The sequence below is a fragment of the Macrobrachium rosenbergii genome, chromosome 40 (genome assembly GCF_040412425.1).
Source record: "Macrobrachium rosenbergii isolate ZJJX-2024 chromosome 40, ASM4041242v1, whole genome shotgun sequence".
NCBI classification, from domain to species: domain Eukaryota; kingdom Metazoa; phylum Arthropoda; class Malacostraca; order Decapoda; family Palaemonidae; genus Macrobrachium; species Macrobrachium rosenbergii.
The window spans coordinates 16,835,913-16,862,311 of NC_089780.1; the positions used below are offsets into that span (position 1 = coordinate 16,835,913).

Sequence of the window (26,399 nt, forward strand, 5' to 3'; positions counted from 1 at the left end):
TTAAAATGATATCATATACTATCAGCTCTAACAGCAGTTACGACTACTTTTGAACATTTAGTTGAAGGTCGGGGTGGGAGAAGAGCACTAGATATTGAGGAAAGTTATTAAACTTGCCCAAGACTTAGGCTTGATGAACACAGTGGGTTGTTCATAACCACATTTAACGGGTTGTAATAATGATACAAATTTCAATGGAAAGCGTATTCACTTCGCTCAATTTGTTGAGCTCATTGTTGTGGCAAGTAGAGAGCGCTGTGACTAGGCTTGTATTCTTCTTATAACAGCATTTTAATTTATATTTTTTTTATATAAATATACAATATAGGACTACCTGATGTGGTTTTAAGAACTGCTCTGTCCATAATTAAAATGTCAGCCGAGAAACTGCAGGGGAGGTTTAGTGAACACGAGTTGCATTACGGGAAGCTCGGCAGCAGCTGTGTCCTGAGCCCAAGGAAGTAGAATGTTCCTGCGTTTTGTTTCAAGTGTTTCAAAGTCTCTTCTTGGTCATGGGCAAGAGTTCAAAGAAAGGACACTCGGAAACAAGCCAAAATCGACTTGGTGGCTCATGACCAGTTGTTTCGGAGCGTCTTCAGATGTAGCATAGGTCTCTTTTAACACCTTTTAAACATTCTCAGCTATAGAACTTCCGTGCTATACACAGAAATGGTGAGCTGGTATCTCCCTAAGATTTTTAAAAATTAGTATGTCAGTTTTCAATAGTTTTAGATTAGTTAAGGACAGGGATTATTTGAAGGAAAAATTTTTCAGCTGAAGTCATTCTCTTCTTTTGTACCAAAAGCCTGTTGCTTTCAGATCTCTGCATGATGAACAAACTGCCAATGTAGAACTTCATGGTTTATTATTTCCAGTCTTCACCTAACAATTAATTAATGATTAAACAAAATACTGCATAGTTTAGACTCTTGATATGAGGAGTTTTTCAGGAGGTACCATTTTCTAGGTTGTGAAATTCAGTGCTGTAAATTGCATCCATGCCAGGGTTGCAAGAAAAATCTTAAAGTAAATTTTGTGTAGAAACAAAGAATTGCAAAGCATTAAGTCTGTTTTCTAAGTGAAGGTGATCCAGTTTTCATTACCGCAATTACAGCAACAATAAAAATGCTTTTTACCAGTACATGTTTTTTGAGTGCATATAGTTAGTACAATACTTCATAACTAAAGAGATTGTTGCATGTACTCTACAAGTTTGTTCAGAATATGAAACTACATAAATATTTCCCAATTGCTGGCAAACCCATGTTAAGTTTTGTTTTCAGCTGAGAATAGAGAACACCAGTTAAAACTGTGCAAGATTTGTGTCAGTTTGTACAAGGGCACACAGGAAGAGTTAATTTCTTCATTCAGCCTGAAGTATAAGTCAAAAGCATTTTCTTTAACCAGACCTTATCACTTTTAACTTATCACAGTTTTGCCAGCTATGGGGAAAGATTAAATGAAATGAAGCTTATACTTGAAGAGAAGAGAAAGGCCAAAAGCTGTGGTAAATAAAGGATGCGGACAAACTGATCCGAGATGCTGTTCAGATGATGACATTTAGAACTGAAAGCTTACTTTTATACTCTGAAAAGTGGAGGGATTTCTTTTACCAGTCGCGGTAGAGTAATCTAAACGTGAAGAAAAGTATGGTTAAAACAGCAGTACTGGCTATGAAGAAGATAAAATGAAAATGTTCTCTTGGCTCATTTTCACTAGTATCAGAACAACGTTAATCAAACATCAAAGGTATGGTGACTCCTCCACACCCTCTCCCCAAAAATTATGATATTGCTGTGAGATCTGTACTCTATGCAGTGTTTGCTAACTTTTAGTTTCAGCAAAAGTAGTGAACAAAGCTTTCTTGTAAAGTCTTTAGGAAGCAAAGCAACTCGTAGCACCACTAGGAACCAAAAATCCCTAAGAAGTCACAAAATTTTTGAAGGTATTTGTCATTATCCTTTTGCTTGAGTTCTTCAAGAGCCTCAACTTTTGGGCTTATTTTTTCCCCTGTTAATTTCATGTTCTTTTGGTCTTATTTTTTCCCCTGTTAATTTCATGTTCTTAGACTACACTGCATATGTGTTAGTATATTCAGTCACTCTTTGTTAGGCCTTATTTGAAAACTTGTCATTGTTGTCTTGTTCAAGAGTAGGCCATTGGCACAGAGATCTGAAACTGATTTGGCAGCTGAGAGACACAGCAGCTTAGTCATGGAGTGCCCCAGTTTTTGCTGTTTCTAGGTGGCCTCACAAATCTCTTGGCATTACTGACACCACAAGAATAAACAGTAAAGGGAACACTTCTGTCTGGCTTGATGTGGTCTATCAGAGCTTTGTTCATCTGTCGTTTCTTTCTTGCTCATAAAACGTCAAAGAGTAGAAAGGAATTCTCCCTGTCAATTTAGATAGCTGCAGCTGTAGTAATATTAACTTGTGTTTATTTTTGTATCTGCCATCTTTTAGAAGGATTTATGATATAATTTTTTTTTTAGCCGTTCTGTGAATTGTTCCACGTTGGTTCACTATCCAGCGCAGCCTCTACATTATCAAGCTGTTGTCAGATCTTGTCCATTCTATAAATTCTGCCTTAGATCATCATTATTTTCTTATAATGTAAATCATACTTCCATGTCTATTACACAGAAAGAGACCATTATTGTCACAATTTTAATTTAAATTATATTAAAATATAAAATCATGCAGTGTTTCATTTTCCAATTTTAGATTTTTTTTTTAGTCTGACCCCAGTATTCCTTGAACCACACTTTGCTGATCCACCAACCTGTGGTTAGCTGCGAAAGAAAAAAAAAAAAATTAAATTGCGCGCTCCATACCAGCAAGTGACGTTCAACAGAGGGTCAGGCAATGCTAATGCCCAGTGCCCTACCATTACACTTTTTACTGCCTAGCATAGAAGTGCAGAGCCATGTGGGTTTCTAAGCACACAACATTGCTTCTCACACAGTTTGACCGTAGCCTGTCGCAAGAGCGCATCTCCTTCACAGTCTGTGCACTCGACTGTTTCTTCTTTACAAAGAAACAAAGGTTCTAGAGTACAGATGTTGCAAAGAAGCCTGAACAAACCATTGCAGTGGCCCAAAGCATGCAAAAAGTATTTCCAGTAGTAGTGAGGGTGACCCCAAGAGGGCTTGTGATGTGCCAAGTTTTGCAGAAAAAGTGAAGGTGTTAGATATGATTGAAATAAAAAAAAAAATCTTATGCTGGGATCGCCTGGGAATTAAACGCATACATTCCCTATTACATACCGTAGAGGGCGATCTTGCATTGATTTCAAACGGGCGCCAATACTGGTTCACACACGTCTTCAGGGACATCACAGTGACGTCAAAGAAATGGGCGGATCTTTGTGACGTCATCGCACGTTGTGCGCTCTAAGGAAATGCAGTAGACGGTTATAAGTTAATACAGTTAACTGATAAACAAAACCATCAATGTTACTTTTCCGTTATGGCAGACAATAGAAAACTCGTCAGTAGGCAAACAACTCCTCTGGGGTCTCCTGCGCCTGCGTAGTACTGTTACACCACTTTAGTTAATCCAGCACCGATTAAGACTGAATATAACAGGCCAAGGGCTATTCATGCTGATAAGGGTCTTAAGTTTACACGATTGAAATTTCTACGTTTTGTATGTTGACCAAAGGGTTTTATGAATAACCTTAAAGAGGGCGTGTTGTCGTGATCGCGAAACCTCGGTAACATACACGTAAGCAACACGTTCCGTCCTCGCCATTAAATACGCTTGTTCTCAAAGCGGACGAGACTAGTAGTTGGTGGCATGACAACAGTGGCAACGCCGCAAATCGCACTTGTCAACAGTCAGTCATACACTGCTCAGTGCTTTCCCAGTCGTAGTGTACGATACTCATCGTAATCATCTTTTGTTTGGTGCTCAAGTAAACAGGAATTCCTTGCCATTGATCCAAGTACAGCTGTGAAACTTATATTTTCCTCCATTAATGGTGTGAGTACTTTGGTGTGTGTTGTATCATATTCTTACATATTTAATGCTTGTCATTCTCGTGGGACGTTCTTGTGGCTATCTCATTGACGTAGACTGACTAGACCCTGAAGTGTTCAGTATGTAGGCTAGACTATGGTGCATCATTTTAATATAAGAATGCATCTCAACCCCGTTTGAAGCGAAATGTTTTGGTAAAATGTTTTACCGTAACTGTAACATTCATCGCATTGTGAAGGTTATTGCTAGAAGTAGTAAAGCCAATGGCAACTGTGGCGAACTAAAACAAATACCGTGAAGATTAAAGCAGTGATAACTTTATCATTGATGTGAAGTTTTAACTGATAAAACTGCCTCTGTGTCATATCCGCTCTATAGGAATTTATCGAAGACAACATCGTTTACTGCTGTTGGCCTTGGCAAACTATGTACGGATCGTGTCACGCTCGGGTACGTAGCATATACGTTTCATGCAAGTCCAGTCTTTTGATAAGGGAAGGGCTAAGGCTAAGTGTAAGAGCATGAATGCTTACTGAGCCTAGCCCGTGGTCGCCTGAAAATACATCCGTTATATTAGCTCAGTTGGGACGTTTCGCGATAGGAGGTTTCCTGAATGCAAGTATGTGGCCCCCTAATGTCCCATGACGTCCGCAGTTTATGCCACACACACACACACACACACACACACACACACACACACACACACACACACACACACACACACACACACACACACACACACACACACACGTATTTATGTATACATGCCACACACACTTAAACTGCGGACCTCAAGGGACATTGGAGCTCATGGCGAAGCCCAAGTAACATTTCTTTACACACACACACACACACACAAATTGAATAAGAGTACAAAGCACACGCACGTACGAGATGTTTTATACTCTTGTACATTATATACAGTATATGTATATATATAGCCTATATTATATATCAGTTTAGTATACATAGGTTTTCCTGTATCAGTTTAGTACTACATGGGTTTTCTTGTATTCATCACGGCCTGCGTTTCGAGAGCATTGTCTCATCGTGTAGGCTAAAAGTACAAAATATACAAATAGCCAAAAAATGTTAGTGCGCATAACAAATAAATTATGATATAGTCAAACTTCAAAAACAAAAGGTAAACCTAAAATAAAATTGTTAAAAAATAGAAAGAACCGGAAAGTTCAGTTTCTATGAAAACAAAAAGTAAACAGAAGGTAGAGAGTGGTTGAGGCTAGATATAGCGGTTGTTGGCTGGTTAGTATAATCCTAAAATCGTTATAGATTATTTTACTTTTGCGTAGTTTTATAAGCTTTCTAAGACTTGAGCAGTCGGCGCGTTACCCACGTACGTCTGACGATGGCATTGACAACAACTTTAGCAAGTTCAATAAACCACCGAATTGCATTCAAGGGGGCCGTTTATCTTCGCGCCGAAACACCACCAATAGTTCTTGGGTTCTTAAATATGAGCTCCACGTCAACTGCGGGAAAATAAATCGATAAAATCCTTTTTAGATTGGCGAGAAAGAGGTGTCGTGTGTGAATGGAAAACTTATGTAGTAGGTTAGTTTACAGCATGCTCCAAGTGTGCGGTAGCAGCGGAGTGAAAGGACTTGCCTCATGTTTTCTTGACATTTTAAAAATAAATAGGATGGATAAAGTGTGATAAAAGTAATCATAGAGAAACCCTATTTCCTTATGAAAAAGATTCCAATCAGATGTAAGTGTGATGACCCTGCCGAGGAGACTGGACAGGTAATTCATTTTGAAAATACAAAAACATGAGCTGTAAAAAATCTGTCAAAGGTTTTCTTGAGAAACACACCAGTATGAAATCTATTATCACGGATGACGTTGGTGACTAAAAAGGATAATTGGTTATTATTTTCAAATAAGTAAACTTAATGCTATTATGTAGCGAGTTAGCATTTTGCAGAAACGGGTCAGAGTGGTCTTTGATAAGGACAAAAGTGTCATCCACATAACGGCGGTACAATAAAGGCCTCTAAAATCTAAGCGCTGAAAACAGGGATACACAATGTCCTGATCATGAAAAATAATATCCAAAATATCATCGTTTCTTCCATTGTTATGTTAGTGAAAAGTGATTCTAGATCAAAACTTGACATTTTTTTTAAAAACCTGAGGAACTGTTTATAGTAAATTCATTTTTGAAAGAATTTTCCAAGGGAGGGACTTTGTATTTTGCAATTTTGTGGTATGTGAAGAAAGGATTGGTCTCTATAATATACCAGCGGAGGAAACGATTATATTTTGGGTACTATTTTTAGTGATCAGGACATTGTGTGTCCCGGTTTACAGCGCTTGGATTTTAAAGAGCTATTTGGAGTTGGCGGTGCTGGACACGGCCTGTGTTTATTTAAGTTTACGTGCAGGTGGAACGTGTAGGAATGGGTAATCCATTAAACTACATTTTTGCTGATTTTTTTATGCACAAATTCGAGAGAGAGAGAGAGAGAGAGCAGCTGGACAGCTGTCCCTCTGTGTTTAAGCCTTTATTTATCGTCGTTATGTGGACGACACTTTTGTCCTTTTCAAAGACCGTCACCACTGTGGCCTGTTTTTACAATATGCTAACGCATTACATAACATTATATTCACTTATGAGTTAGAAAATAATGACCAGTTATCCTTTTTAGACACCAACGTCATACTGGTGTTCCGCAAGAAAACCTTTACAGGTCTTAGTCAGAATTTTTACAGCTCATGTTTATATATTTTCAAAATGAATTCCCTGTCTACTCTCCTTCGCAGGGTCATCACACTTACATCTAACTGGAAAATTTTTCATAAGGAAATAAGTTTTCTCTATGATTACTTTAAATCCAACTGCTATCCATCCAATTTATTTTTAAAACATTTCAAGAGAACATTGGATAAGTCCTTTCATCCTCCTGCTACCACACACTTGGCACGTAAACTAACATACTATATAAGTTTTCCATTCACACATGACACCTTTTTCCATCTCGGTCTAAAAAGGATTTCAACGCATTATTTTCCCGCAGTTGACGTGGAGCTCACGTTTAAGAACCCAAGAACTAGTGGTGGTATGTTTCGGCACGAAGAAAAAACTGGCCCCTTTAATACAGTCCGGTGTTGTTTATTTATTTACTTGCTGTCAAAGCCATTGTCAGACATACGTGGGAAACACACGCCGACTGCTTAGAGTCAGATGTGACGCACATATTGGCATTACTTTTGTACTGGGTGCAAATTGCCCAATCCTGAAACATCAAATATTAGAAATCATGCAAAACTTTGCAAAAGTAAAGTAAACTAATGATTTCTGGATTATACTTACCAGCCAACACGAACATCATGATCATCATCCTTATGAAAAAGATTCCAATCAGATGTAAGTGTGATGACCCTGCCGAGGAGACTGGACAGGTAATTCATTTTGAAAATACAAAAACATGAGCTGTAAAAAATCTGTCAAAGGTTTCCTTGAGAAACACACCAGTATGAAATCTATTATCACGGATGACGTTGGTGACTAAAAAGGATAATTGGTTATTATTTTCAAATAAGTAAACTTAATGCTATTATGTAGCGAGTTAGCATTTTGCAGAAACGGGTCAGAGTGGTCTTTGATAAGGACAAAAGTGTCATCCACATAACGGCGGTACAATAAAGGCCTCTAAAATCTAAGCGCTGAAAACAGGGATACACAATGTCCTGATCATGAAAAATAATATCCAAAATATCATCGTTTCTTCCATTGTTATGTTAGTGAAAAGTGATTCTAGATCAAAACTTGACATTTTTTTAAAAACCTGAGGAACTGTTTATAGTAAATTCATTTTTGAAAGAATTTTCCAAGGGAGGGACTTTGTATTTTGCAATTTTGTGGTATGTGAAGAAAGGATTGGTCTCTATAATATACCAGCGGAGGAAACGATTATATTTTGGGTACTATTTTTAGTGATCAGGACATTGTGTGTCCCGGTTTACAGCGCTTGGATTTTAAAGAGCTATTTGGAGTTGGCGGTGCTGGACACGGCCTGTGTTTATTTAAGTTTACGTGCAGGTGGAACGTGTAGGAATGGGTAATCCATTAAACTACATTTTTGCTGATTTTTTTATGCACAAATTCGAGAGAGAGAGAGAGAGAGAGAGCAGCTGGACAGCTGTCCCTCTGTGTTTAAGCCTTTATTTATCGTCGTTATGTGGACGACACTTTTGTCCTTTTCAAAGACCGTGGCCTGTTTTTACAATATGCTAACGCATTACATAACATTATATTCACTTATGAGTTAGAAAATAATGACCAGTTATCCTTTTTAGACACCAACGTCATACTGGTGTTCCGCAAGAAAACCTTTACAGGTCTTAGTCAGAATTTTTACAGCTCATGTTTATATATTTTCAAAATGAATTCCTGTCTACTCTCCTTCGCAGGGTCATCACACTTACATCTAACTGGAAAATTTTTCATAAGGAAATAAGTTTTCTCTATGATTACTTTAAATCCAACTGCTATCCATCCAATTTATTTTTAAAACATTTCAAGAGAACATTGGATAAGTCCTTTCATCCTCCTGCTACCACACACTTGGCACGTAAACTAACATACTATATAAGTTTTCCATTCACACATGACACCTTTTTCCATCTCGGTCTAAAAAGGATTTCAACGCATTATTTTCCCGCAGTTGACGTGGAGCTCACGTTTAAGAACCTAAGAACTAGTGGTGGTATGTTTCGGCACGAAGAAAAACTGGCCCCTTTAATACAGTCCGGTGTTGTTTATTTATTTACTTGCTGTCAAAGCCATTGTCAGACATACGTGGGAAACACACGCCGACTGCTTAGAGTCAGATGTGACGCACATATTGGCATTACTTTTGTACTGGGTGCAAATTGCCCAATCCTGAAACATCAAATATTAGAAATCATGCAAAACTTTGCAAAAGTAAAGTAAACTAATGATTTCTGGATTATACTTACCAGCCAACACGAACATCATGATCATCATCCAAGCGCCATATCCCCAAGGACGTCGGCAATCATGGCTCTCCACTCCTCTCTATTTCCGGCTCTCTGCAGCAACTGAGCTGCAGACATTCTTCCTCCAGTCATTTTCACCAATCCATCCATATATTTTTGTCTAGGTCTTCCTCTCGGCCTCCTTCCATTGATTTTACCTACCACCTCCATATTCCTGAATCCTTAGCGATCAAGGAGCTTGTTCCCTCACTGGACAGTAATTCCTCGTCCACGGCCCTGTATCTAGCCTAAACCACTCCCTAACTTATGTTTACCTTCTGTCATACAACAACTGAACTTCCAGGAATAAGGTCTGTTATTAGTCTTAGTGGGTCCTGGTTGCAATATTCTTTCTCTTTTTTAACAATTTTATTTTAGGTTTACCTTTTGTTTTGAACTTTTATGTTTATCATAAATTATTTTATAAATACATATTAACAATTTTTGTCTGTATACGTGAAGTTGCCTTACACTCTTTTTCAGAAATGCCAAGCTTTGCAGTGGGAAGTAGAATGTAATTTGACAATTCTCTGGCTGCGGTTTGTCATGGAATAGCTTGCACAAGTGTTTTTGAAGACTATACAAGTGGAAAAACAATTTGTCCTCAGTACCATGCAAACATTAATTGATCTCGAACTTGCAATTTTGTGTGAATTGTTAAATTAGTAAAAAATGCGCTGAAGTGTCGTCGATGCAGTCGAGTTTTCTGTACAGCATATACAGTAATGCTGCCTGAGACACTCAGCCACGGCCCACGAAACTATCAGCCACGGCCCGCTGATGGCCTGTGTTGTTGGCACCGAGACGTACCGAGTCTAGAGGTCTGCAATTTGGTATGTTTGATGATTGGAGCGTGGATAATCAACATACGGTACCAATTTCCAGCCCTCTAGCCTCAATAGTTTTTAAGATCATAGAGCGGATAGCAAAAGTTAGGACGGACAGACAAATAGCCATCTCAATCGTTTTCTTTCACAGACGGCTGAAAAACGAAAAGGAACCTAACAAAATGTTTAATTACATGGGACGTCAACACGTGCTATGGAATCATTTCTACTTTGACTTTTATGTAGCCATGAATTTTCAATCAAAGGGAAAGCAATTTACATTTATGTAACGTGGTTAAAAGAATAGGTATATAAGTAATCATTATTATAATTGGATCTTTCCTAGATAGTGACCCCCCAGAGTTTTAACCACCTTTGCGGCGTGTTTTGTACAAGCCCCTTTGGGGATGACTGTAAAAACATAAAAGACTAAATATCATAAACATAATGACCCCAAAGATATTACTAGTCCTAGATAACGACCCACCGAACGTTGGCGGGGGACACTATCTAGGAAAGATCCTTATAGTTTTAATAGTTTTATGTGTAAACAACTTTGACATCTTTCTGCATTTTAAAGTTGTACTTCGCTATGGATGATTTTGTTTGTATTTGACATTTATTGCAATTTTTAGGGGTCAGATATGTAAATGGAAAGGTAATTGTCACTGTCCAAGTATAAATAATATAAATCTATTTTTCTCTAATTGACGAATTTGCTTTTAAAATTAACATGAAGACTTTGCTTACGCCTAACCTACCTTAGATGTCGATGTTTTGCTTTTGTGTTCCTGCTTATTTGAACATACTACTAAGATATAATACAATTATTCAGTTTGAAAATGACGCCTAACCCGTTGTCATAACGAGCAAGGTAACTTGACACTAAGCGATCAAGGAAAAACATCAGTATGCATGTGTTAGTGCTGAGAGGGCTATGCATTCCTCTTTGTATGCAAACGGTCCTGAGTAGGGTGTATCATTCCTCCTTGTATGCAAATGATCCACAGTAGTGTGTGGCATTCCACCTTGTATGCAAACGATCCTCAGTAGGGTGGGGCATTCCTGGTATGCAAATGATCCTCAGTAGAATGTGGCATTCCTCCTTATATGCAAACGATCCTCAGTAGGGTGTGGCAGGCTCATAATGCAAGCATTATCGTTATAGGTTGGCAAAATTCATCAGTTGTCTCTTTGACTGTAGTTTTGATGATATGGCCAGGAAATCTGTTGTTTGTTAATAATTGAGGAAATCGTTCAAGTTTGTTGTGTACTCCTTTCTTCAGACTCTAGGCACCTGAGCATTTTTCTTTGGCTTTGGTTGCTATAATTTCCCCCTCGTCATTCTATTACCACTCAGGTCAAAGGAAAGGAAGTTAGTTGTTTGCAAAATTCCCTGAGTATCTTTCCTAGATAGTGACCCCCCAAGGGTTTTCGGGGGTCTTATCTAGGACTAATATCTCTTGTGGGTCATTATCTTTAGGATATTTACAGTCTTTTGTATGTGTTTTTACGGTAATCCCCAAGGGCTTTTACTAAACATGCCGCAAAGGTGGATATATACCGGGTTAAAACCCTTGGGGGTCACTATCTAAGAAAGATCCTTCCCTGATGAGTTCCAACCTGGTTCACAGTCTGTATTCCCACAGTAGAAGGTTTCTTTCTCTATCTTTGGAGGCTCATGAAGATGTCAGTTTCAGCAAAAAAAAAAAAAAAAAAGCTAGAGATCTGCCCTCTCAGTTTTTTGAGTGCAGATGTACTAGTATTGGCTATCAAATGAGTTATGACGTAGTGCGGCCACTGAAGAATGGTCTATGGAGATCCGTGAAGCTCCCAACATTGAGTTTATCATTAGTACCTTTCTGGTACAGTAATATGTTTGAACCTGCAGAGCTTTCTTCTATCAAGAACTAAACCTTGTAGACAGCCCTCCTATTAACCATGACCTTTGCTCCGAGAGTAATTGAATTGCATGCTATATTCAGCCCGTTATGGCACACTAAAAATCGGTTATATATTGGGCTGTTTCATGCCAGGTATCATTGCCAAGGCCCAAACAACTTTCTAACTCCTGCGAGTACCACTTAATACCTGTGCTGCCCGTACAGCCTATTAACAAGGAAAATCTGCCATATGCCCAGTCAGAGCCATATATTGTTAATTATTTTTTTTATTTTTTTATTTTTTTTTTTTTTAAGGAATAGAGTTCACTGTTGTTTTCGTTTAGTGCAGCTAATTCTGAATTATGCAAGGCCACAGTCCTCTTTTGGCTGAGGAAGTAATCTTCTGAATTTAAAACCTCCAAGCTATGGGTCATGCAGTAAGGCAATACTGTACATTAGTAACTTTGGTTACTTTTAAGGTTTATGTGGACGTGACTCCAATTCTGTGCATGGCTACATGCAAGGTCTATAGATTAAAGAGGTCTTCTCAGGCCACCGTAGTGCGCAGGTAGCCGGATGGTGGGAGTTGTGGTGGGTCAGAGCGGTGACGTCACTCGGGCCATGCCGTGCCTGAGTAAGCTGTGGAACTTCCATAAGAAAATAAAGGAACTGTTCTTCCTGCTTTGTTTTTTTTTCATCTTTTTAGAGATTTATATTTTATTCCTTTAGGGAAAATAAAAGTAAGATAACAAATACATAACTTTATTACATTAAAACAACCAAACATATATTTGATGATGTAAATAACTGAAATTTGTTGAGCATTAGACAGTTTAAATTTACAAAATAAATAATGATATATACAAAGTATATGCTTCAATTATGTTCTATATCACGTTGCGAGCTTTTGCATTTTATTTTGCGCTTTTCTTGATGAACTAATACTCCTGTTCAAAACACGAATTCTAAAGAATGTACGGCATCTAACAAAAAATTTAATAACTTCGATTGGTAATGTGATGTTATTGCTTTTAAAACACTCGCTAATTAAATCAGTCAGTTTATCTGTGGTGCCTTTTGCAAGTTTTAAATATTTTTCCCCGTGATAACAGAGAAATATTTTTTCCATTGTTTTTAAATGCACCCAAAATTGCTCGCTTGGTTGCAACAGCGTTCCATCTCTTGCACTTATGGCACCAATCCACGAACCATCTCCCTTCGTCGCTGCACTTCCAAGGAATTCATATTCAGGAAACTTACGAGCTATATAACCACCAACGTATTGTAAGCCTCCATCTTCCATCGCATTTCCTAATTCTTCTTTTTCAATTTCCAATTCTACATTGTCATCATTTTGCAAATCATTACCAAATTCCACTGGCAAACAAAACGACATAGCCGGCAGGCTTAGCTCTTTTTGGATAGAAGTTTCTTCATCTACATAGGATGCGCTTTGTTCAACAGGAAAGCTGGAAAATGAGGTTGGTGTCATCATATCACTATTGCAACTTTCAACGTTGCAGTTTGATCCTAACAGTTTGCTCTCTTTGCCTAGAATGTGGGCTCTGATTCGGTGCTTAAATGCAACGGGTGATGCATGTTGATGACATGAACCCATCCGCCTTATGCAGCCAAAAAAGTGTTCAAGACCATCTTGATTTAGCCTGAGTCAGAATATATGATGTTTGAAATATATCTTTGACCATTCTCAGCAGCTTCATTAATGAATTGCATGATTAGATTAAGCCTTTTTGGAAAGGGTAGAGCCTATTGCTTTTCATCACTTTCATTTCTTTAGACACCCGAATCACATCTTGCAATGTTTTATTTTGTATGTCCAGATTCATCCCATAGGCATTTCTTGATGGTTTCCTATCACGAGGCACTCGAGAGTTAAATAAATCGAACCAGGTATCTACAAGGCAGATAAACTGACTTGTGGTTTCCCAGTCCTTATCTTCAAGCAAACCTTTGTTACCGAAGTACTGAAGACATTTATATGTTGTTTCGGACAGTAATTGCACTGCTAGTTTAACATTCATGCGTTGCATGCCCATTACATTGATGTGCTTTTCAGAGAGCTTATGTGCTGTCCGTAGATCACTTTTGCTCTTGATAATTAACGCCCTAACTGAACCACAATGAGCAAACCTTTCTCCCGACAATACAAATCCATGATCAAGGAAGTTATTCCTTATGAGTTTTATTAGATGCGGTGCATCGGCAAACACATGTACTTCTCTGTTATCATCTACTGGGTTAACAAATGCAGAATTATCTATATCAATGCCTAAGGAATTCCATAAACTAACATTTGTTGTTCCTAAGTCACTAACCATGGCTGCTACAGGAAACCCAGCTTTCTCAACCTGAATAATCAATTTAAAAGGAGATCTTTTTTCATGTTAGTGTCGAAATTATAATAAATAATTTGTTTCCAGGAAGTCGTAAGTCCTCTGATCATCGCGCACTGTACTTTGGTAAGTTTTGGGTGGAAATGGTCAAGGCCGCACCTATAGGTCCGGCCTACGTCACGATCTGTACCTGCGCAGAACGGTCATATTTTGGGTCGGGGTTGAGAAGACCTCTTTAATCTATAGACCTTGGCTACATGGGAGTCTCCTACATTTTTTATGGCTTTGATTGATAGACATAGCTCTTAAAACATGTTAATTCGTCTCGGGTGTCAGCAGGTACAAGTCTTATTTCATCCTGAGGAAAGGAGTGCATCCCCTTTCTCCTCCCAGATTCTTCCTCCTCTTCATCCTCATAAAACATCCCTTATCTCTAGGTGTAGATATCTGGGGTAACTGGTATTATGCCTTACAGCAGTGGCTAGGATTTTCATCTTTGTGTTCATAGAGTGCAACCTAAGGCTTTACTAACAAGGCCCAGTCTGCATTAGGACTCCTTGTTAGCTAAAAGACTACTGTTGCACAGACCTACGGTTAGCCAACAGATTTCCTTAGGTCAGCATCTGCATTGGTGTAAAGGTCTCTGATGATTTTCTGGCCGCTAGTCCAAACCACTTAAGTAACAACTCAGACTATGTAAAGTAATGGGTGTGTGTTTAAGCATATATATTTTTTTCTTTTTTTAAGGAATTAACTTTCACAAAAACTTGGCCCTCCTTCCAACCCATCCAAGCTGCAGCAAGTTCAGATTACGCAGATTTGTGCACTAGAGGTGCTCAGGGACCTGTATGCATACCCAACTCTACCTTTGGGATGTGTTACAAGGTTTTCACTAACTTACATTAGGTTATCTAGTAGGTGATAGTAATGTTCATAAAAAAATTATTTTTAAATTTATAACTTATAGGGGTGTCTGCACCATCCATGATTTTTCTTTGACAAATACTAGTTTCAATACTGTTAATGGTTTTCTTTCTATCGTTTCAGTTTGAAAAAACAGATTTGTAGAACTTACCCCTGTTGAACTTAACCCCTGTTGAAACCATGGGAGGGAAAAAACAAAAATTTCAGGGTAAACCTTATTCATGGAACGATGAAGCCATTGGGGGCAAACCTGCCAAGCAACATAATAAGAGAGGCAGTGGAAATGGTAATTACCATGAAGACGCCTCATGGAATAATAATGATAGGAGAAATGCCAGGCAACAAAGGTCAAATACAGACAGAGCTCGGCAACAAGGCAGTAATCATCAGTTTGGAGCCTCTGGTGCCCCACAGCGCAACGGTGAAAGAAGTGTCAGGGAACATACGACCGGTGAAACTGGTGGTACATATCAGGGTCATTATCACAGAGAAACAAACGGACAAGTCAAGGACAGGCAGCAACAAGGCAGTAATCATCAGTATGGAGCCTCTGGTGCCCCACAGCGCAGCGGTGAAAGAAGTGTCCGGGAACGTACGATCGGTGAAACTGGTGGTACATATCAGGGTCATCATCACAGAGAAATAAATGGACAAGCCAAGGACGAAGAAGGAAAATTGTAAGTTTTGTGGTGTTGATGCAAGTAGTTATCGTTTATCAGTATGATTTTGCATGTCATTTGAAATGAGGCACATTGCCACAGGCAGCTAGTTAACGTGATTACAGAGATAAACTAAATATTGGCCTCATACAGTGCAAAATATGAAGTCTAGAACAACACCTGTAAAGTAGTAGAAACCAAGATCTTGTAATTAACATAAAATACCGTCAGTTTTATGGTTCCCTATTATTTCTGTTTGTGATAATAGTTTAGTTGTAGTGTGATGTTGCATCTATCAGTTCCTTTTGCTTCATAGGTCATGAGCATGTTTTACACGAGTGTCCTCTTATGTAGCCTAATGGAAGGTGAGATTTTTATTAAAATTGGAAGTATGTAATTATTGCTGAATACATATTTGAATGATCCCCTTTTTGTTCTCTCTTTTTTTTATATAGGAACATACTACAGTGTCGAAGTTGCCAAAACTTTTATCATCGAAAGGATTGTCTCCCAAGGACGTTGCTCTGTGGCCATTCTGTTTGCTCTGTCTGCCTGACGATGCTTCTAAAAGATGCTCGTCGTTGTCAAGAATGTGGAAAACCACTGGGGGATAAGCAAGACTTGGAAAGTTTTCCACCAAATTTTCAACTACTAGATATTATTGAGGCAGAGTTCACTAAAGAAAATGCAGGTGAGAGGAGAGAGGAAAAGAGATTATGCAGAACATCATTAGAACATTCAAAACCGGTAGTGACATTAGGTTCAGAGGAACCAGGGAAAATTGCTCCTGGAGATACAGGAAAAAGAGATAGGCCAATTTTTCATGAAAGGTCACCTCATGGCAGCAAGTGTCTTGACTATGGGATAAAGCCATCGTATCACTGTGCTCTCTGTTTGAAATGGGTTTGTGAAAAATGTGGTAATATTGATCATCGTCAGAGTAAGTGTCACCTAATTCCAAAAGCAGAAGCACTTGATCAGATGAAGGAAGCTCAACTAGATGGAGCAAAAACTGCAAAGGAGGCACTTGAAAGCACACTGACTGAATTAGTAAAGTATGAAGAATCTTTGGATTCGTTCTCCTTCGCGATGCAAGCAGCCTTTGAGGCTGTAGTAACAGAAAAGGAACGTGTCAAGTCAATGAAAGAGGATGGAGTAAAGAAGATAAAAGGCTTGAATGCAGTAGTGGAAGACCTACCAAATGCAAAAAACTTACCAGATGCCCTAGCAGCTTTAGGCCTTGTTGAGGACAAGTGTAGAGGTACTCAAGTGTGGCAAGAAGAAAATTTAATTCGAACATTGGATCAAAGAAAAGTGTTAAACATCACCAAGGTTAGTGTAGTTCCTATGTTGATTTGTGCTGTGGAATTTTTGGTAATAATCAAGAACTTGGAGATAGTCGTTACAGTCATTGCCACTTGTATTATTATTCAGTGCCATTGCTTCATTACTAGTATTCAGTATTTTTGTTTGTAATTTAATGTTTCTGTGGTGTTGTATTGAATATTGTTGTATTGAATATTTTTTTGGGGAGGGGAAAGCTATAATGTCCAATTTTTTTTTTTTTTTTTTTTTTTGATGGGAAAGGCTATAATCAAGGTCTAGACCTTGGCTATAATGTCCAATTTGACTTCGATTTGCGCCTTAAGATAAGTGTTACCCATTATCTCAGGAGTGTTGTTTTTACTATCTCTTAAAAACATACTTTTTCACGTCTCGTAAAATCACGGCTGTGAATTTTTTCATTTTCTTGGTTTCGTGTTTTGAACCAAGTTATTCATTCACAGAGGTCAGTGTACAAATTTTAAGCTTTGAGTCATCTATGCAATTACGGGGATTCGTTTTTTGGTAGAGATAAATTAGCCACATTAGTCACAGGACCAGAACTGCTAAAATCAGTTTACAGAAAATAATTGTGTGTCGGTTTAAAGAAATGAATCCCAAATTTCTAGTATGTTGGCCAAGGCAACATTGGCCGTAGTGACACAACCATGTGGGAGAGTTATAGATCACAAAAAAAAAGAACAGATGTGAGAGCCCTTTTGTTGGGGTGGCAGTTTTATATGCCTACATGTACTGTGGAATATGGCATATTTTCGTACATCTCCCAAACTGATAACACTTCTGTCTTACACTTCTGTCTCTCATTGTATCTGCCCCTACCCTCTCATGAAATATTAAGAACCATTGTGAACTTGGCTCCAAGCATTAAGGTTTGCCTAAAATCCTTGAGTCTTGACTTCACATAGGGTTACGAGTAGTGAGCCTTTTTGGCCTGACATCTTTTTAGCTGTGAATGGCACAGATTGTATTTATTCTCAGTCTTACAGCTGAATGACCACAATCATAAACATCACATTCATATAGTCAATGCAGACGCAGATTAGGTTTCCCTGGCTGTTTTGGATGCGAAGGGCAGAGAGCAGAAGAGTAGGGAGAGGGTCAGAACCACCTCCATGTGAGAGACGTATTGCTGAGTTACGAAAATGGGTTGGGTGGATGACTTCCGTCCCCAAGGAACGGTACTCTTCAGGGTTTTGGACAGTGAAATAAATACATATTGGCCAGAACTAATTGTGTAGCTGAGATGGCACATGTGTTAAGGTACCTAATAATTATAGTAGTAATAATAATAAAGGCCAGGACATTCTGTGATAAGGGCTGTAAATCTCTGTCTTGCTTCTAACTTTTGGCCAATGACCCAATCACTGACTAGTCCCTTGTGGTCTCCTGTCCTTCTCCAGTCGTAGCCTACTTTCAGAGCATGAGAAGATAGCCTGTGTTCTGGGAGTGTCTTGGGGAATTACCTAAAGGAATTACCTAAGGAGGGTGAAGGTTGTTTGTTAGGGTGCTTTAGCTTCTGTGTATATAAAGGAGCTACCTAAAAGTGCTTCAGAATTCTGCGCATTCAATTTAGATGTTCAGAATTGCTGCCTTCTTCTGGGTAATGAGAGTATGCAATACTTATTGTTTAGATAACTAAGCTGATTATGGTACTTCCCCTCTTCCAACTCATTTATCTGTAAGCCAAAATTCCTTTTCTTTCAGGAGATTTTGCTCTGCACTGTCTTCATGAAACTCATGGCAGAGAAAGAAGATAGACCATCTGGACAGCTCTTGGCTCAACACCATGTTAATGGCGAGCGCTTGTACTCCAAGCTGGAAGCCAATGGAGGTCGCGTTTTAGTTCATGCCCTCAAGGAAGTCGAAACAATTCCTGCAGGATCTCGAGCTATGTCTGTAAGTAAAAGTAAATTTTTATGTTTTTAGTGTGTACATGAAGGGTCAACATTATGCCAGTAAACAAGGGAATGGTTAGTCTATTATATCCTCATGAAAAAATGGTGCAACTAACATTCATATTATAATGAAATTGTAAAAAAATGTTTTCATTACTGTGTGGAATTAGTGCTTTACTGGCTGGAAATCTAGTATTTTATTTTTACAAATGGACAGTGAACTGAGAAATTTACCACAAGGAAAATGTAGATGGACTCTGCCAGTGAGAAGGAAGGAAGACAGGACCTTAGAACAAATCAATAGCTTGTATCTAAAAGTTCTGTAATTTATTAACATTTTAACCATACCAGTACAAAGTTCAAACCATTGCTGTACTGCAGCCTAATAGATGTTGGAATAGAATACTGAGCTTTTTTTACATACAGTACATACACTGAAAAAGTGCCAAAGATCATATCAGTTCTGGCACGGTGTCTATGAACCTAAAAAGACCTCCCAGCACTTAAGTGTTTATTTTTTTAAAGTCTAACATATGGAAACTTTTAACTTCCTTGTTTACTTGGTCAGATGTTGATTAATAAGGCAAGGCTATATACTTACTGTAGGAACATCAGAAGTTGTTGTCTAAGCTTAAAAAATACCAGGTAAAAATTGTCTTGAGTTCAGAAATACATGGTGAAAACTCTGATGCTAATTGCACAATAGTAGTGGCTGTGTACTCGTATGCCAACCTTACCAAGAACCTACAAGTTGAATAAGAGCTGTAAGTTTACAAAATGCAAGTTTTTATATTGGCTTTCTTCTAATAGGTAAAGCTTAGTTTTTGAACAGCTGTACTCTAGTATATAAGAATATGTTGAAAATGTCAGTGGTGCAGCAAAGTGTAACTGGGTTTAATCAGCTTTCACCATTTCAGCTAAATTCCATCTTGGCCTGTCTGGATAATGCCTCATCGCTAACATTCTTGGACATAGGCTGGAATGGAGTGCGCAAGGAACGAGTTTTCATTAGACTAACCGGTGACACGGTGAGAGGACGCCAGTTCTTGGCTCTATGTACCGGGCTGTTGGGCCCATCATTTCGCAAAACGCCATTCCATCGTATCTGGTGGAAAAAACGGCCTGGAGAGCACTTGTGGACAGGGGATTATGACCAGGGAAATGGGAGTGGAGGAACCTCCCTGTTGGAGCATATGAAAGAGGAGATAAAAGGAAAACCCCTCGGTCGAAAGGTGCCAATCACGGCTGGACTTGTCGCAGGGCGCTATGAGCAGAGCCATGTTAGTTCTGTGTTTCGAATCTATACCAAGGGCCATGGCATTGAAAACAGACGTGGTGCTTACGGAGGATTCTCAGATGTCCCTGAAGAGCCCCCAGAAGACGAAGCCGCCTTTGGACAAGTGGAACATGGCCTCAGTGTACTTCAGGATGTTGTAGAACTTGGTAACATTCAGGATGTCAGAATTCTTGATTGTGGAATTGTCATTGAAACTGGAATGCTCCAGTAACTGAAGTATTTCATTGGCTAATAGCCTTAACGTGGTATCTATAAACTTTGAAGTAGAAGTGTTTATGAAGTATTCCTTATATACAAATTTACTGGTTTTTGTAATTCCAGGGGTTTTAAATCTTTGTACATTATCTTTGGACTTGACCCATTTCCTCCTAAGGATTAGTTTTAATCATAAGTTTTGTTGGTTGCCAGTGCTTTCTTACAAATAAAAATGACATGATACTTTACTTACATAAAGTTGGTTAAATCTTCAGTTTATAACAGTTTTGACATGATACTTTAGATACATAAAATTGGTTAAATCTTCAATTTATAACAAGGTTGGGTTATTTACTTATAAAGAAAAGTCTCTCTCTCTCTCTCTCTCTCTCTCTCTCTCTCTCTCTCTCTCTCTCTCTCTCTCTCTCTCTCACACACACACACACACACACACACACACACACACACACACACACACACACACACACACACACACACACACAGGTCTAAAAGACCTACATAGATTGCTCAGTAATATCAATCTTGCTTTAAGACTGCTAAAATAATCTAGAGTTTGCAACAAGAATTAAAGTATTTAATTTTATATTTCTGATTTAAAAAAAAAAATATGGAGTTCTCTGAAAAAATGGCGTTGGTCTGTGTGTTTGTAAATGACTTTGTACAACGTGCGTGGGAGACAAGTTGATTTATTGATGAAAAGTCACAAAAATGCTTCTAATTAACCTTCCAAAAAGGATTTTGTTTGGCATTAATAAAATATTTGAGAGAGCGAGCTAATTTTTGTGTCTGACAATGGCGAAATTTCTTCATAAGCGTATATCAACTTGTATGTATACTTGATAGAGACGTATGTCAACTTGTCTGTATACTTAATAGAGAAAGTTTTTTTTTTTTTGTGGAAAGGCATAAAATAAAATGCTCATTCTTTGGGACACACTTGTTTCTTTTAACCAGCGCATCTCGTTTTTATTTTGTTACGGAAACTGTGATGAGGGGCTACTGAAGAAGCATAGTCCCATAGGAAGAGTCGTAACTAACTTTGCGTCTTGAGTGCTAAAGAGGGTCGTTCGGTTTCAGGAGATGCCGGAAGAGGTGGGGAATTCCACTTTCAGGAAGTGAATGTGGAAAGCAGCTTAGATCTCGCTACGTGAACGTGAGCCGTTGAGTCTGTGGTTCGGGAATGAGGCTATGGATCGGGAAGTAGTCTAGTTTGGGAGTGAGTCTTTCGTTTGACAGTGAGTCTAAACTTACCACGTTATATGCTGCATGGACAAACCCCTATAACGGATCATGATCATGATCATGATCATGAAGCAAGTCTATGTAAGACAGGCAAGTTTAGATGTATAGTGTAAACGACTAAGGAATAAATGTCCGAAGAAGGTGAACTTTCCTCATAACGGTTAAACGCGAAGGAAAACAATCTTTGTCTATCAAACCGTGACAGAAAATACAAAGGCATGACGACGAGGATGTAATGAAAGAAAGGAAATAAATTATTCTGTCGAAAATGAGAACAGAACCTCGAGGGAAATAGTTCAATCTTACTCACCTGATGGGATAAACTCGAAAAAATGTGCATTAACGTAGATTTAAAACTGGTACAGGATAAAAGAACCGTCTTGTACATAAACAAGAGTAACGACAAAAATTAAAAACACAAGATGGTGTTTTGAACTAAACCATTTCCCCAGTGAACGTAGAAAGGTGTAAATATGTTGAGAAAAAGGACATGAAAGTTATAAGGAAACTTGACGAGTTAAAAAAAAAAAAGGCTTACAAAATGGAAGGTAAAAAGTGTACCAATAAACCAAAGAACAGCATGCAAGCACAAGCAAATTATATTATTTAAGAAAAAAACTGAGTTAACAGGACAAAGAAGACAGTTGATATTCAATACAAAAGTTTTAATAACATGATTTATGAAATCTAAGAATACGTAGGAAAACAATAAAATATACTGAGGAGACTAATCGATGATATGAACAACTCTGTAAAGAATAGTTTTTCCTGAAAGTGGTTTCACAGTTGATACCGATGTCGGGAAAAGCAATAAAGAATTTAATGATTCCAATAACGGATCCAGGCGGTCGGTGGGTCCACTTGGACACGTCCCCCCCCCCCCCCAATGAAGAAAAATAACAAAATAATAATAATGAAGATTTAGATAATAACATAAATGAATATAAAAATGGGAAAAGAATAAAAAAATCTATTATAGAAATAATAATAAAGTTGAAGGAGAGAATATAATTATATATATATATATATATATATATATATATATATATATATATATATATATATATATATATAAACATGAAGCTACAAATGTCGTTTAATATCCATATATATATAAATGTATTTATATGTATAAAATAAAAATTAGTGGCCCCCATGAAATTGTTCTGGATTCGCTAGTGAATGATTCCCCAGATTTTGGAAACGACAACACCTCTTTGGATTAGACATACCCTGTGGGAGACAAGGCATATATGTATTGATTAAGAAACAGGAAAGGGAAATAGCAGTGGGTTTCCCCTGTGCCAGAGGGCAAATAAAGCAAGGTAGGCACACCTGCCGAATATGGAGAGTTAAATGTGAAAAACTTAAAACATCTTTTCAGCAAGAAATTTCAATTTTCGTGTAATAGTAAACAGAGAAGAAAATCAAAAAGTGAAAAAGGAAGATCAAATAAGGTACTAAAGGTGAACTAATCAACAAAGGATGTAGAGAAACCTAGCTCATAACGAGAAAGAGGCAGTAGAAAAAATAAGGGAAATTGCTGTCTGAAACAACTGATGCGTGAATGAACTTTATAAAAGATTAGAATACATGGGAGAATCTCTCTCTCTCTCTCTCTCTCTCTCTCTCTTTCTCTCTCTCTCTCTCTCTCTCTCTCTCTCTCTCTCTCTCTCTCTCTCTCTCTCTCCTTGGTCTTCAATGTCTATTATATTCGAGAATGTTATTAGAAAATAGCTGGTAATTAAATATGGCGCCTTTTATGACGAAGGCGTTAGGATTTAAATCCTTCTGGAGCTCAAGACTAAATATTACCTTTAATTTATTAGACTCATAAGCCGTATATGGACGAACAGTTTCCTACGTTATCTGAGGTCAATGAATGATTTAACTTGGCGATATTTTTTAATGATTAATATTCGTTTTAGTTTCTTGCCTTCAAGAATCGTCTGCAACCCAGCTTACCAGACATTCTTTGCAAAAATCTTTGCAGTGCTCCAATTAGTCAGCAAAATGCAGTTTGATTTTTACTGATCACTAACGTACTAACTATAATGTATCATTTGTATCGCATTTGTAGAGAACAGGATTTTATAGGCAGTATTTGAATAATAGCACAATAGGTTTTTTTGTTAAAAGTTTGCTGCAGGACAGTTGCTAGCAATGGCGTTAATTTGTATTTATTTAGTATTTCGGTACTGATCATGAATCAGTCTTTGACTGCTGACGAAGCACTTTTTACTTGATAAATCATGATATATATTTACATATAAATAAAATTCTTTGTAGCTTACATAAAATCTAAGGCAATATTTTCGTGTATCGGAAACGATGTCAGTTACTATTTATAATTTGTTCTGTTGTTACTCTGTCGCTAGATGGCGTTACTGACGAGATGTGTAACGCCTCTTTTAATGATGGCGCATCTACTTAGTAGAATGTATACTCTAATTTTGCTCTCCGATAACACTATAGACTCAAAGAAAATATAAACCTGTCACGATACGAATTTCCCAGAAGCCAAAATGAGGGCATGAATGAACACCTCGAATTTATCCGAAAGGTAGATTGCGTGACGCCTTTATGCGGCAAAGGAAACTTCCATTTCTCCTTCTTCATAAGCAGAAGCGAGTGGCTCAGTTTAATAGACCCACGCCACGGTCCAGACCTTGGCTAGACCTATTGGCTGTTGTTCGTGATTGTTATACCCCTGAAAGTGTGTTGTGTGCTTGTATTTTTTCAGGTAAAGTCCGTTTCAAATTATACGTCCCTCATTGGTCTTCTAAGAACCAACCAGGTAAGAAAAAGTCTATATAAAGCTATTGCTATTCCTATTTCCTTCACAAATATCACATCGTTGATATCAGTTGCGGCAGGCTGCATCCAGACTGATAGTGAGAGAGAGAGAGAGAGAGAGAGAGAGAGAGAGAGAGAGAGAGAGAGAGAGAGAGAGAGAGAGAGAGAGAGACAGGTACAGCTATCTTCCCATTTATTATAACTAAGAAGTGTTCGTGAGGAATTTGAGCCTGATACCTATTATTGATATTATGCAATATTCTGTAGTAATAAATTTCGATTACTAAGAATTATAAGTTTAAAATCTATCGCTCTGTCAATATATCTTTTGGTTTACCATAAAAGTGCTTTTATTTTTACATATAAATATAAGTTTTTTATTGCTAATTGAAATAAATAAACTGCATAATTTGCATTTAATGGCTATGTAATAATTTTCTGTAAGGTCGTTTTGGAAATATGGACATTAGTTATTCATTAAAAAAATTATGTTTACGCTAGGTAATACTATTCTAATTTATTTTTCTATAAGTATTATCCTTACAACCGTGAATTAACCTTAACTCTTTGATAAAGAACGAGAACAATATTTTCTCCATTTCAGGAGTTTCCGATTACTATTTATTGTTTGTTTACAATTTGTAGTTGTTCTAACTGTTACTAGATGCCCTTAGTGACTGCTTATGTATTGCCTCTATTAATTATGGCTGTATTTACCAAATTGAAAGGATGTACTCTAATTTTTCTCTCCAATACACCTGCCAAATCAAAGAAAACGTTTTCGTTCGAAAGCCTGTGTTATTTGTGTTTCCGTGATAAGTGTCATGCTACTGATAATATCATTTCAGGCAGACTGAAAGTATTCTTAAAGAGAGAGAGAGAGAACCTTGAACTCGTCAAACACTTGGCATGTTAACTTCTTTTGCGAAAGACGAGCATTAATTTAATTAGTGAAGTCACTGGCGTCAGTTACAGTTGTCACCAGTTGAATTTTGCCGAGGGAAATTACAGTATTGTCACTGTGCTGTGGATAAGTAGGTATTTCAGTGTCATTTTTTTTTTTAGGTGTAGCTGTTGCACAGTGATAAAATGGAGTGATCTAAATGCTCGTGAATTCAACTTGCTTCATAAGGACTACAATGTGTGACTCCTAGACCGACGTGAAAATAGGTGATTATTTTGATGTCGACTTTCGACTTTCTCAGTATCAATACTCAAAAGCCCCATTTTCAGGTTGCCTTTTAAAATTGTTCACAAAATCATTATAACTGTACATGCGTGCACATTGAGGAAATAGGTATAATTGTTTTTATTTTGCTTTTTAAAACTCTCTCTCTCTCTCTCTCTCTCTCTCTCTCTCTCTCTCTCTCTCTCTCTCTCTCTCTCTCTCTCAGTTTTGATTATATCTGTCCTAATTGCTAATACTGTTTGTAATTTTGCTGCACCATCTACAACCGCCGCTAACATTTTGATGCTTTTGTCACTGGTACTACTATTGTGCTTTTGTGACTGCTGTTACTACTGCGTGACCATTATCACTACTGGTACTAATACTTCCAGTAATAGTACCACTACTATTTCCACTATTATACTTGTGCCTACGACTAATGCTATTGCTATTTTTAATCTATTCCATTGCTATAACTACCAACAGAATTGCTGCTTCTTCCGTCATTACTATTAAACCAAGTTGACTACTATTAGCCTACTACTACGCGACTGAAACGTAATCACATTCCCTGTGAAATTAGTTTGCAGCTATCAAAGGATTCGCTTTTATTGCAAATGAAAAATGCTCTCATAATGGGTATTGCTACTTTTGAGGGTTTCGGAACGGGATGTGTAGGCTATACTAAGACACTTTTTTACAGCATTGTAACCTAGTACCACATCGCCAAAGGTATGAAGGTTAAAGTACGAGTTACAATATTATTATTATTATACAACCGTAATAGGA

The 26,399-nt window shown here is 37.8% G+C and overlaps 1 protein-coding gene across 3 annotated transcripts; it reads left to right on the forward strand.

The window, feature by feature from the left end:
• The first annotated feature begins 2,967 nt into the window (after positions 1–2,967).
• Positions 2,968–21,336, forward strand: LOC136826190 (uncharacterized). Of its 3 annotated transcripts, none has more exons than XM_067083247.1 (5): positions 2,968–3,986; positions 15,117–15,670; positions 16,108–16,984; positions 18,701–18,892; positions 19,809–21,336. In XM_067083247.1, the coding sequence occupies exons 2-5, from the start codon at positions 15,174–15,176 to the stop codon at positions 20,397–20,399; spliced, it is 2,157 nt and encodes a 718-aa protein (XP_066939348.1). In that variant the 5' UTR covers positions 2,968–3,986; positions 15,117–15,173; the 3' UTR covers positions 20,400–21,336. The 3 variants fall into 3 exon arrangements, with proteins under 3 accessions (XP_066939348.1, XP_066939349.1, XP_066939351.1); XM_067083248.1 differs by having other exon boundaries at positions 3,554–4,433; XM_067083250.1 differs by lacking the exon at positions 15,117–15,670 and having other exon boundaries at positions 3,830–3,986.
• Positions 21,337–26,399: the final 5,063 nt, after the last annotated feature.